A 12700-nucleotide genomic window follows, 5' to 3' on the forward strand; every position below is an offset into this window, starting at 1 on the left:
TCGGAAAATAGAATTTAATTAATTAACACAAGTTTATTTAACAAAATAACAAAAACAACAAATCTGTAAAAATTATTCACTTGTCTTGGGCAACCCCCTTGATGGTTTCCTCGTTGGAACCGAGTGATTTCTGCGGTCCCATAACCGTTTCAGCGTTACGAAGCTTCATGGTCAAGGTATCTTCAACATCTTTTTCCATTGGTGCTTTTGCACTACTTTCATCCGCCTGAGCTTCATTATTGTCCATAGTGGCGATTTCCACAACTTCATTATGGGCTTGTGCCTCCGAATCCTCATCCACTTCCTCGTCTTCTTCAATAATGCTGATATCCCTTACAGAGGGCCTGTGGGATCGTCTCCATTGCTCAGGCTCGACGGCGAATCGGGTTTTTCGTAAAAGCCTACTTCCTAGCAAGCTTACCAAAGCCGCCCCTATTGTAGTGGTAATCATAATAGACAGTATGCAAAGTGTTATTATTTTCTTGGCATATCCATATTCCTTGGACGTGGTATCTGATACGTGAGCTAATACAATGGGAGCCAGAGCAGCCTGAAAACAACCTGCTTCAACTGTTTATAAGAGCCTGATTAAATCCAGTTTCTACCTGAACGGTTGCCTTTGGCATCCAAGCCAAAGCGCAGAATAGTTTCTCTTTCAGGTTCAAACTGCAACCAATCCCTGTGATCAAAGTGGTGAAAATTCTTATAACCACTCCTAGTAGCAAAATGCCGATTCCGATCAGCACAACTGTTCCATGAAGCTCCTCGAATCTCATTTGAGCCCCAGTGATTCCGAAAAGTACCTGGAATATTTCCACTAATATTTTGCAACGTTAACAAAGTGAAACTCACAGGTTCAACAATCATCCAGAATATTTCAAAGGCTGTGGACGCAGGGTTGTCTTCAATGTCCCATCCTTGTTTCGTCCAGAAAACCAACGAAACAAAGGCTGCCACCACAGCCCCCAATGGCCCTGCTCCTCCATATCCTAAGTGTTCGCTGAAGTAAATCGCAGCCATTCCTGCTGCCAGGAGCATAATTATCCTGAAGGGAACCTGAAGGAATATACAGGGTGTTAGTTAATGACGTGCTAATATTTTGAGAAAACACTTCATACGAATGCATGTTTTAAACGTCCCAACTTTCGAGATACACAGTAGTAAAATGTCTTTTTTTCTTTCATTTTTGTGTCCAACACAACATTTACAAAGTGGGCAAAAGTCAGAATTTTAAGCAACTCTACTGAAGTTTTTGAGGCAAGTGTACTTGACTGGAAACGTTGATTTCGGGAACACCGTTTACCAAATCTTCAAAAATTAGTATTTAAGGATTTTTATTTGAAATTTGTATAGTCCTAATGTTACTTGCTGCGGTTTAGTAGTAATCAATTTTTTTTTCAATCAGGCGGGTGCACTCGAACGCAAACGTTAATTTTTACGGCAATATTTTTTTATAATTTATGTAAAATTTAAGACATTTTGAGAAAATTTTATTTTTTCCAAAAAATCGACGATCCTTTGACTTGAGATTCCTTTTGACGTAAGAAGGTCACAAATATGCATTTATAAAGCGTTTGGGTCAATAATAAGGCAGAAATCGTCGGTTAAAGATCGTGACCGATCAAAAAACACTTAAAATGTGCAGAAAATATATATTGTTTCGGATCTGAAACTTCTAGTATGTTTTCCAATGAGTACGATGTATTCATCGCGTCCGTGAGCTGAAAATGATGTGAAATTTAAGACATTTTAATAAAATTTGAATTTTTTCAAAAAATCGACCCTCATCTTTGGAAAAATTTCGGCCAAAGATCAAAATTTCACATGCGTGTTTATTGAGCTCAATCGATACATTTCGACGTAAGAAGATCAAAAATATGCATTTATAAAGTGTTTGGGTCAATAATAAGGAAGAAATCGTCGGCTAAAGATCGTGAACGCTCAAAAAACGTTTAAAATATGCCCAAAATGTCTATTAATTCGGATCTGAAACTTCTATCATGTTTTTTAATGAGTTCGATGCATTCCTCACGTCCGTGAGCTGAAAATTTTGTAAAACTCAGACATTTTGAGAACATTTTCATTTGATCAAAAAATCGACCCCCAAAAATATCCGAAAAATATCGGACAAAAATTAAAATTTCACACGCGTGTTTTTTGAGCTCAATCGATTCCTTTCGACGTAAAAAAAATTATAAACATCAATTTATAAAGTGTTTGGGTAAATAATAAGGAGGAAATCGTCTGCTTAAGATCGTAAACGCTCAAAAACGCTTAAAATATGCGGAAAATGTCTATTATTTCGGAGCTGAAACTTCTACCATGTTTTTCTATGTGTTCGATGCATTCCTCGCTGCTGTGAGCTGAAAATGATGTAAAATTTAGGACATTTTGAGAACATCTTTCACTTGTTCAAAAAATCGATACCCTTGGAAAAATTTCGACCAAAAATCAAAATTTGCAAAATTACAGTACTTAATTAATTGCACTACTTAATTGCATGAAAAATCAGTCGTCGAAGAATGCTCAAAAACCAACTTAAATGATTTTGTGAGTCCTTCCTTGCATACATAAAGGAACAAGAGTCAATTGGTCATAATTTAAAGCCGTCAAAACTCAGAATAATTCGCGATTTTAATCATTTTTTTAGAGCTTTGGAACTATAATGATAAACTATGGAGAATATTTTCTCTGGATTGTGAAAGTTCCATCTTCTAACTTGTGCTAGTTTAGAAGTTAGCAATTTTTCAATCAGAAAGTGCACCTGGCTGGAAACGCGTAGTTTTGGGACACCATTTACCAGACCTTCAAAAACTAGTATTTTGGGCGATTTTGTGCAATTTGATAGTTTGAGAGTGAAGAGAAGATAGTTGACTCTTAAAGTCCTGCATTTCACTCAAATCGCCGTAATTTCTGATTTTTGCGAACGAAAAATGTATCCAGAATTGAGCGTTTTGGCGCAAATGCGCTTTCACTTTGTAAAGTTCTTAGGTTCAAATCTAATGCAAGCAGCAATTTGAAAGGTTTACAGTCAACCAAATAAAACTGAGTTTAAAAGTTCTCAAATTTTCACTCAAATCGTTCAGCTCAAGCACTAGCAGCGTCAAGGGCGCAAAAGTCAGCAACTTTTGCGCCCTTGACAAAAAGATGCGTTTTCGCCAAATGCGCCTTTTTCTTGAAAAATGTATAACTTCCAACTTTAAGCAACTAGTCGCTTGAAATTTTCCAGGTGTACAGTTGGGCTTAAAAGTTTTGAAAAATCCACTTAAATAGCCGCAGTTCTGATTTTTGGGACTTGGAATAGTTTTTCCTAAAAAAGCTTTCGCCCAAACGAGATTTATCCTTGAAAAATTCATAACTTTGGAGTTTAAGAAAGTAACCTTCTGAAACTATCCCAATCTACAGATCATAGTTAGGCCTAAAAGTTCTGAAAAGTTCACTTCAATCGCCTGAAGGCCTGAAATTTTCGCACTTGGTAAAGTTGAATCTTGAAAATGGAAGCGTTAAATTTTACTAAATTCCCCCCCAATCCTGATTTTTGCCTACTCGCTAAAGTTTGACAAAAAATTTAGCGTTTCTTTGCGTAATTAAACTATGGGAAAGCTGTGAATGTTTCGGCAAACGACAAAAGTGACTAAGATATAAGCCAGAAAATAATTCATGTACAATTGAAAACTATTGTTTCCTAAATGCATTTTGTGGAATAAAATAATCCAGCGATTTTCAAGATTCAAATTTGTAATTATATTAAACTACAAGTTTTCTACAAAACTATCAATTTGCGAGACAAATGATTCTCGTCGAACTTTCAGACTTGATCACACGACATCATCATCATTCTTCGCCTTTTTTTGTTGGTTTTCCAAAAAATTATTTTCAAAAACCTCTCTGGTGCGCTGATTTATCGAGGATTTCTTGCACAATTTTACCCGGAATATAGCCCACATTGAACCGACAGCGGCGCTTTACTTCACATAATTGCTTACCACAAATTTATCATTCCGTTCAGGTGCATACCGTAACAGTAAGCCAAATAAAACGCCAAAGCCAAATCCCCCAAAAATGGACACCGGTCCTTGTAGGATCAGTGAGGTGACCGAACTATGGACAAACATGATACTTTTAATGATACCAAACACTGCAATTGAGGTGGCATCATCAATACTAGCCACTGCTATTATCAAAGTGGGTATTCCTTTGGCCACTCCATATCCTTTGGTGCGCAATCTACAAGTGTACACAGAGAAACTACATGAAAAAGACAGAAAAAATAATAAACAAATTCACCTGAAAAGACATGGAACTACCACCGCTGGTGCAACAGCCGCTATAATACTCCCTAAGAGTATGGAGAAATCCCATGCCATTCCCAGGAAGAATCTTGAAGATATCGCACAAACGCCTCCTTCCACTATCCATGGAATCAGGCTCAGTCGAACTACAATAAACTTGAGGCGCCACAGGGCTTTCGGGTCCAGATCCAGACCTGCTCGAATCAGGATTATCACTAGAGCCCCATGCCTAAACAGTAAAGAAAACCAGTAGCTGAAAAATCAACATCGAACCCATTTGGTAAAAGTTAACAAAGGAAATCGCATTTGATGCACGTTTTGCCGGCAAAATTGGGTCATCAAATGGTCGTTAATAATTCAAAACAGGCCCTGCTGGCCACAATCTCTTGAATTAATCGCATTACCCAACCATTCAGTTTGGTGAAATGCAACTACGCAATCGATCCAAATGCAAATCGTCGCCGTTTACCTGATTTTATTTGCAACTTCTGCAAAAGAGTCATCCAAGTTGACGATACCGACATTTTGGAGCAACAGCCCTGTAAAAAGCATCCCTATAAGGGCTGGAAGGGTGGTGAGGCTCGTCAGACATCCACCAAGGTATGCGCAGATACTAAGGAATATGAGCTGGAAAAGTTTTCCATGTGGAGGAGCCGCTGTTTCTCCTAGAAGGCGCACGAATAAGCTTGAAGAAGTTTTGAGTTGAAGCAACTAAAATCTCACCTACTATAGAGTATATGGCGCACCAAGAAAGGAACCCTATTAAAACTAAGCAAACCACTCGGGAAAATTGTCTATATGTAGGAAAGAATGGATAGGGGCAGAATCTTGGCCATGCCTGGGGCTCCCATGAAGGTATCGACTCATCTTCGCCGCGGCACTTTACGCAAAATTTATACCACCAAGATCTAAATCAAATGTAATTATTGGCGATGGAAATGGAAAAACTTCCAATAATACCTGCCATCATCTTTACGTCCAGCTGGATATTGGTTTTCCGAACTCGAATAGCTGCAAGTTTTGTACAAGCCGCCTGGTGCAGCGTCCCCATTCTCCTTTTTTCCTGAAAAGTATACATTTTTATCAAAATGTCATGGAAAGTTAAATTTAGCGAGCTCTAGAAGTTCAAATCAAAGAACCATCACCTAAGCAATTACCGTCTTTTGTGGCATAAGAAGCGTTTTCTACAAATGGACTAAGTGCGTGCAAAATCCCCTTTCCTTTAGGTGAATCTGCTCTAACTGTGTCATTAACTTCTACGATGCTCACTCGTCGTTTGGGGATTTCTAAAAGAATATACGGGTTTATTATCAATCAACTTCCTGCATTCCGTGCATATTTTATCGTTCTTTTCTCCTTATATTGTTTTATATTGAGGAGGCCTTTTTTCAAATCACAGGTTTTATTCAAATATCTCACGAACACTTGAAAAAAGAGCTATAAAAAATGGCAGAATGTGTACAAAATTCCAAATAGTTCCTTAAACATTTTATTATTTATTAAGGCATGCCGTCAAAAAGTAAAAGAGGAAACAAACCTAATAACAGCCAAAATGCGAAATTTAAATATTACAGGCAATAAAAAAATCAATTAAGCACAGTCGGAACAAACAAATTTTTGCTGCATGTTTGAAGTTAAAATAAAACTTCTTTAGAAAGACCGAATTTTTTCGCGCTTGAAAAAGTGTGTCCTAAAAATGATCGTTGTCGCGCAAATACGCTGTCTCCTTGAAAATTTCGAACTTTAGTCTTTGACTAAAACTGAAACTTTGACGGTCTACAGGCAACAGTTGTGGCCAAAAGTCTTCAAAATTTGCTTGAATTGCTGATTTTTACGGATCTAATAAAGTTTGAATTAAAAATGAGCGTTTTGGCGCTTATGCGCTTTTTCCGCGAAAATTTCAAAACTTCAAATCTGACCCAAGTAACGATATGAAAGTTTTATAGTCCACAGAAGACAATTAATTAGTCCCATGGAAGTCCTAGAGTTTCTTCAAATTGCTTTAATTTCAAACAATGCGTTTTGACGCAAAAGCATATAGAAAAAGTTTAAGGAGAATAAATATATGTATTAGGGAAGAACTAGATAAGAGAAAAATGTCGTTTTTCTGCAAAAAGTCCTGGGTTTGTCTTTTGTGTTGGATTTGTATACACAACGAACATTTAAATGCCTTTTATATCGAATATAATAATAATACGTAAACGTATTAAAGTTAGCGAATCGAAAAGTTAAAATGTAAGACCCTGTAGCCATCATTGGCTATTAACAATTAATTAGAAATAAATTAAATTATTGCACAAATATAATATAATACCATAAAACAAATATATGTTACTTATTTAGAAAATCTACTTATCAATCGCATTCGACCAGTGGAAAACAACACCGACACATTTGTTTCGTACTATCAATCTAAACACTACCTACCTACTTATAAGCAAGTTAATTGAAATATATGACTTCCTTTTGCTGTTTTACAAAACAATATAACGAACCAAATTAACAAGGAAAAACTGGAAAGAAAACCCGTGAAGGAACCTGATTATTATTCCGATCATTAAACACCGGGTATATTATAGCAGGTCTTTCAGCGATAAATTAATACATGAAGATAAATTAAACGCTAATGGTGGCATTCCCATTGTACTACAGCAAAAATAATTCACAGTAATTGTGTTAAATTGGTAATGAACTACAATTTTTAAATTCCAGGTAATTGGGAAAATTATAGTAGTTTTTTTGGAGCAATGAACACAACCGGATATTCAGGGTGAGATCTAATTAGGGATTAATACAAAACTGGATGTTATACTGGGTGTTCTATTAAGTGCGGATTTCGAATTTTTAGGGATTTAATTTTTTTTATTAGAAGAATAAAAGACACATTTAGCTACATTTTCAGAATTTATTTTACTAACTTTTTTTCGATTTCTGCATTTTTTTAAAATTTGGGACAACTACTATTAATTCAACTTTTTGCGAGTCAGACAGTAAGAACAGAACATTAGACAAGAAAGGCAGACCCTTTTCCTGAGAAAACGTCAGCCAGTTCTGTCATTGTGTTCAGTCTATTGCTTAATGGTAGAGATTTGGCAATTTGTTTAAGTCGCTCCGGGAATTTTTCGAAAAATATCACCATTTGTCCATTTTTCGGTCGAAAATTTATGATTTTCCGAAAAAGTACATTTTCCGAGACCGTTTTACGACATTTTCCCAAATAAGAAGTGCCAGTTTAACAAAAATAAACACACATTTTCTAATTCGATATTTCTGACGTTTGTTGTCAAAAAGCGACGGCGCCGATATTATGTGCCTACCAACAATCAGGAATATTTGTAACCGTGCGCGTTTGGTGTATTGAGGACTTTTGAGGACTCTTTACGCTTTCCAACTAGAAATTGGGTGGATTTGGATTCGGAAAAAACAGTCGTGGTAAGTAAAATGTTCTTCTACCGTTTGGAAGTTGGCGCCATTGGCCTCGACTTACTTGCACTCTTAACTGATTTGTTTAAAACTGTTGAGATTTACGTTGAATCTATCATATATAGAGGCTCCTCATTTGCAAAATAAATATTTGTACATGAAAAAGAATAACGTTAAGTTCTAAAAGGATTTTCTTCGTGGCGCTTAAAGGAGTCTTGACCTTCCTATGCCAGAGTCAGTTATAGATAACAAAACTATTTTTAAACAATTCAGGAAAGTATATAAAGAAAGAAAAACCTTGCTATCTCCAGTAATAGGAGTTTGCCTGTAATAATACATAGGACATTTATTCAAGCAAGAACAAATTTACTCACTCTGTCTACTTTAATTCAATTATAGATTTCATACCATGATTGTAATTAAAACAATTCACGTGCGTCGATTCTTTTCAAACAAAAACATTTAAATCACTCTCTCTTTACTGCACATTTCTAAATACGCGTTTCAACTGATAATTTACCGTTTGGAATTTGCCGAAAATGTTGCTAAATATAATACAATTATATGTAACTGCAGCTACTCGGGATCGTTTAATTTACTCACTTACATCTACAAAGAAACCAAGAAATTGAGTACCACTTAAATTGGATTAAAATATTTAGAGCTGAGATTGTAGTGTTTTTCGGTGTGAAAAAGTATTACGCTAGACGGTATTTTCTGAGTAATATCGCGCTAAGCTCTTTCATCCCAAAGAATGAGCCAAAGAATACCGTCAAAGAATTGAGCCTAATAATGTCGCAGACCTTTTCGTTCATGTGCTTTCGGGACACCCTGTATTTCACTCTTGTGACTTTGCTAAAATGAATTAGCTCTTTAGTGAATCCACTTATTTATTAAATTTTGATCAGTGCTATTAGTGCAGATATACAGGTATTTAAATTTACCTGAAATAAATAGGTGACACCATTTTTATAGCAAATTGTCCCGGTTGACCAAAAATGATTAAAACATTTGCAGCTCGTTCGACAACACCCTGTATAATATGACCGAATAAGTATACCTCATTACACCATATTTAGTAATAATACATAAAAAAGGTGATAGTATTATAATTTTATTAGGCTATACATCACAAATAGCACAGTTGCAAAGAAAACTATTTTAATTAAGGACAATCTAATTTACTTCCCATAGCTGATTGTATAATAACGGATAGATTGAGCTGTTTGTGATTAGTGGACAATGTGTATGTCAGTATGTCGACGACAAATTAACAATAGAAGTAAAACTGATACAACACCCATCAATTAAACTGTTTGATGGATTCAGTTTTCTACAATTTTCAACCAGTTTACTTACCTACTCCTCTTTTGGGATGCCCTATTTATTACTAGCATCTATTAATGCGCAAATTTTATCTTATATTGTTGCGTTTTATGGAATAATTCAGGGTCCAAGAAACATTTTCTGAATTAAAAAAAAAAGTGGTACTCACCTCCTTCCGGTGCCGCAACGGTTATTTTAATATTTGGCGGCGACGAAAGCACCTCCATGATTCAAATAATAAGCGCAATTCTCACAACACACACGCTGGTTGGAACCCAACCATTATTTTTACCATTAGCAACTACCGCCGACGCCGACTGATTACTTCTAATGCGAATCGCGCGATCTGTTTGAATTACAGCCTACACCCTACCTTCTAAACAATAAAATTACCTATTAAAAATGCCCGTTTATAATATGATTATGGCAGACGGAAATTTATATTATTGTTGGTAATTTGAATGCCAATAGAGGAAACAGCCGACATGGTCTCGATCGTTATGCAGATATCGCCGACGAAAAGAAACCATCAAAGAATTAGTCTGGATATGTGGATCGCAGATCACTGTGGGTGTATGCAAAACGATACAAACTGCCTTTTAATATAATGATTTAAGTATGATGAGCAAGATTTTCCGGTACATATGTAGGAAAGTTTGGGTGGTAATGAAATCAAAGGTTAAAAAAAAGTTCTTTGCACTGCAATCGGGGAAAATAGCATCAAGATGCGTCTTAAACTCTTTTATTAATACTTTTCCACAGTTTCTTATAGAGAACTTATTCAAACCAAATAACAAAAAAAATAAGTTTTGTCAAAAGGTCCAACAAACTTAAAGTATTTTCAATTAAATGCTACATATAAATAGTTACTCTAAATTGATATATAAGATCAATTGTATAAGCTAGTAGCCTCCACGGCCCATAAATCCGCCTCTACCATATCCACCTCCTCTATATCCACCTCCACCACGTCCATATCCGCCTCTGTATCCGCTTCCACCACCGCCGTATCCGCCTCCACCTCGAGCATATGCTCCTCGTCCATCATAACCACCTATAATTGATTGGCTGTAGACAAAAGCTTAAACTTACTAGAATAATGTGTTATATACCTCTTCCACCGCGGAACATTTTTGGCGGAGGCCCTGAGTAGGATCCTAGCGAATGTCCTCTAGGGGGCCGTTTACCCATACCCATATTACTAGACGCAGTTGGTTGTTTTTCAATGCCGAAACTGCCCGCATTCAGTTTGCATAATTCCTTGATGCAAGCGACTAACTTTAAATTAATAAACAAACATTTCAGCGAGGCCTGTTTAGCAAAGTAAATTCAGGTGTGGATACCTTCTGATCTTGTTCGTTCAGATCCATGATCTCTTCTGGATTTTGAGAAATTCTTACCACAAGACTTTCCAGGGCCGGTCTTAGAGCGACTATCTCAGATGCAATGTGGGGATCCAAGTCTAAATTAATCCAATTGTCTAGACGAACAACACCTTCCACCCATTCCACCTATTTATAGATAGTATATAACAATTTATTGTGCTCTCAATTCTAAGAGCAAAATAATACTTGCCTTTCTTGAACCAAACAGCAGAAGATGAAGCGGTGTCACCATCGACATTTGTTTACACGATACGGCTCGAGTACGAATTTTTTCGCCGAAAACGAAAAACGGGTATGGATAGTTCTGTTCAAAATTGCTGCAGTTCACCGATGTCTTGTGGATCAAAGCAGCCTTACTCTCAGTAGTCAGAACCTAGAAGAATTCCATTATTGCTGCATAAATTTGGAAGAATATACACTAGCACACACCTTCCGCTTTTCTTTATGAAAGCAGACATTAGGATACAAGCCGTAGCACATAAAGGACATAATAATATCGAGTTTAGGATCCGGTCCTACAGTTTCCATGGACATGGGCGCCATCGTTTCTTCAGGAAATCCGCAATTATTCAAGATCTGTTGCAGTTGATGCTTGGCTTCCCACGTAACTCTCATCGTTGACAAGCTTATTCCTTTGTAATCGCAAAATCGCTGTTCCGCTTCTTCACCTCCCTGTCTAGCGTGATCCCATAACTACATTTTAAAGTAGAGTACAACAGTTGTATTACATAAAGTTTTCCAGATAATACCTCAAATGCCGTGAGCATGGCAACGTGATCAGAATGTCTATCTCCAGCCAAAGCCCTTTGATGTCCGGCTAATCTTTTTTGACCCATATCCAAAGTGAAAATTTCCGGAAAAGTAGAAGAATTTGCTGCCATAGTAGCCAGCGGTCCACCGCACATAAAAATGCAACCTAAAACCATCATCTTTCCCAATCTCGGTTCGATAGGAAGCTTTGCAAGGATACGTCCTAAAGGAGTTAGTTCATCATTTTCGTCGAGACATTTCATTTCTTTCAAGAGAACTTCAGCCTCAATTACAGCGTCCAATGGAGGAGATTCAATAGCTTTGGATAAGAAATGTCCGATAGCTCCAAGCCTCAGTAGTTTAATGCTAAGCGCAAGCTCGTGCAATGGTGTTCTAAACATTTCGGGAGTCATGTGTTCATCCAGTTTATCAAATCTTGCTTTAGAACACAAATGAAAGCAAATGCCTGGCCTTACACGTCCAGCACGACCTTTTCTTTGCTCCAAGTTCGTTCGCGATCCCCACACAGTAGCGTAGCTGGTCATATTGTTGTGTGAAGTGAACATTTTGATTTTTGCCTTGCAACTATCAATCACAAACACCACATCGTCAATGGTAATGGACGTTTCTGCGATGTTTGTAGCCAATATGACTTTGGTTACTGAAGCAGGTACAGGCAAGAAAACTTTTCTTTGGTCTTCGCGTGGGATTTGCGAGTGGAGCGGCATAATCATATACTGGGAGCTCCCAAATATCGGATGATTTTGCAAATGTTTCAACATCGCAAAAATTAAGTTCCATCCAGGCAGAAACACTAAAACAGCACCTAAAACAAAAAACTATTGTAGAATTTTTTATTTCGTAATTATTCTGGCATACCTTCAATATCTTGCCGCTTTATGTATCCCAATAAGGCTTCCATCAATTCAAAGCTTATTTCTTTTTCGCTTAATCTAGCCATAGCGTTTTTAGTCTGTGCCTTGTACGAAGGGGCAATGACAGCGTTCAAATTTTCATCTGTGTCATCTGCTGTTAAAGTATCTTCATCTCCTTCTTCATCTTTCTTCGATTTATTTTTCTTTTTTTGTTCCATTGAAGGTACAAATCCGGTCAACTCAATGCAATCTTCCAAGAAATATTGCTTAACCGGAAAAGCCCGTCCTTCTATTTCAATTACCGGGCAATTGTTGAAGTACTTTGAAAATAAAGTTGTATCGATTGTAGCGCTCATCAATATAACTCTAAGGTCTGGATAAGTGTGAACCATGTCGCGGAGTACCACCATAATAAAATCACTATTAACGTCACGCTCATGAATCTCGTCTACTATTACATGGCTCACGCCTCTCAAGCCATTTTCCAATTTTTTTAAAAGCACTCCCACTGTACAGAAGAGTACTGATCCATATGGTCTCGGCAATGCAGATTCAAATCTTACAGAGTATCTAAAACAACAGATTTGTTTCGTCTTTGTCCTAGTCGATACAGGTATACGTCTTATTGTGCTAATAGTTGAATGCTTAC

At 36.9% G+C, this 12700-nt stretch overlaps 3 protein-coding genes across 5 annotated transcripts in view; 1 reads left to right on the top strand and 2 right to left on the bottom strand.

Moving 5' to 3' along the window:
- Window positions 1-9495, bottom strand: LOC109535713 (sodium/hydrogen exchanger 9B2). Of its 3 annotated transcripts, none has more exons than XM_019901646.2 (10): window positions 9211-9495; window positions 5438-5578; window positions 5253-5355; window positions 5016-5200; window positions 4762-4957; window positions 4288-4521; window positions 3987-4227; window positions 853-1056; window positions 606-803; window positions 1-550 (listed from the first exon to the last, which is right to left on the bottom strand). In XM_019901646.2, the coding sequence occupies exons 1-10, from the start codon at window positions 9266-9268 to the stop codon at window positions 77-79; spliced, it is 2034 nt and encodes a 677-aa protein (XP_019757205.1). In that variant the 5' UTR covers window positions 9269-9495; the 3' UTR covers window positions 1-76. The 3 variants fall into 3 exon arrangements, with proteins under 3 accessions (XP_019757205.1, XP_019757206.1, XP_048520510.1); XM_019901647.2 differs by having other exon boundaries at window positions 5450-5578; window positions 9211-9460; XM_048664553.1 differs by lacking the exon at window positions 5438-5578 and having other exon boundaries at window positions 9211-9459.
- Window positions 7411-12700, top strand: part of LOC109535716 (heat shock factor protein) — a 20798-nt gene continuing 15508 nt past the window's right edge. Inside the window, exon 1 of the mRNA XM_048664554.1 lies at window positions 7411-7724. The gene's annotated coding sequence lies outside the window, so the exon portion shown is untranslated. The remainder of the gene's footprint in view (window positions 7725-12700) is intronic.
- The window catches only part of LOC109535712 (dosage compensation regulator), a 6463-nt gene continuing 3530 nt past the window's right edge, over window positions 9768-12700 (bottom strand). Inside the window, exons 9-15 of the mRNA XM_019901645.2 lie at window positions 12056-12621; window positions 11176-12002; window positions 10856-11119; window positions 10617-10799; window positions 10385-10552; window positions 10154-10319; window positions 9768-10095 (exon numbers count right to left, since the gene is read on the bottom strand). Coding sequence (XP_019757204.2) covers window positions 9944-10095; window positions 10154-10319; window positions 10385-10552; window positions 10617-10799; window positions 10856-11119; window positions 11176-12002; window positions 12056-12621 — 2326 coding nt within the window. The 3' untranslated portion in view covers window positions 9768-9943. The remainder of the gene's footprint in view (window positions 10096-10153; window positions 10320-10384; window positions 10553-10616; window positions 10800-10855; window positions 11120-11175; window positions 12003-12055; window positions 12622-12700) is intronic.

The sequence above is a fragment of the Dendroctonus ponderosae genome, unplaced genomic scaffold (assembly GCF_020466585.1).
Source record: "Dendroctonus ponderosae isolate FM_Combo_2020 unplaced genomic scaffold, Dpon_F_20191213v2 Dpon_F_20191213_3, whole genome shotgun sequence".
Classification (NCBI taxonomy): domain Eukaryota; kingdom Metazoa; phylum Arthropoda; class Insecta; order Coleoptera; family Curculionidae; genus Dendroctonus; species Dendroctonus ponderosae.

What these genes read in the sequence shown, in the direction of transcription:
- LOC109535713 (XM_019901646.2), bottom strand. Translation starts at nt 9,268, where the DNA reads ATGGAGGTGCTTTCGTCGCCGCCAAATATTAAAATAACCGTTGCGGCA. An exon ending in GTAGTTCCATGTCTTTTCAG is followed by an intron (nt 4,228 to 4,287) that starts GTGAATTTGTTT and finishes GTACACTTGTAG; the next exon opens with ATTGCGCACCAAAGGATATG. An exon ending in TCTGGATGATTGTTGAACCT is followed by an intron (nt 804 to 852) that starts GTGAGTTTCACT and finishes GAAATATTCCAG; the next exon opens with GTACTTTTCGGAATCACTGG.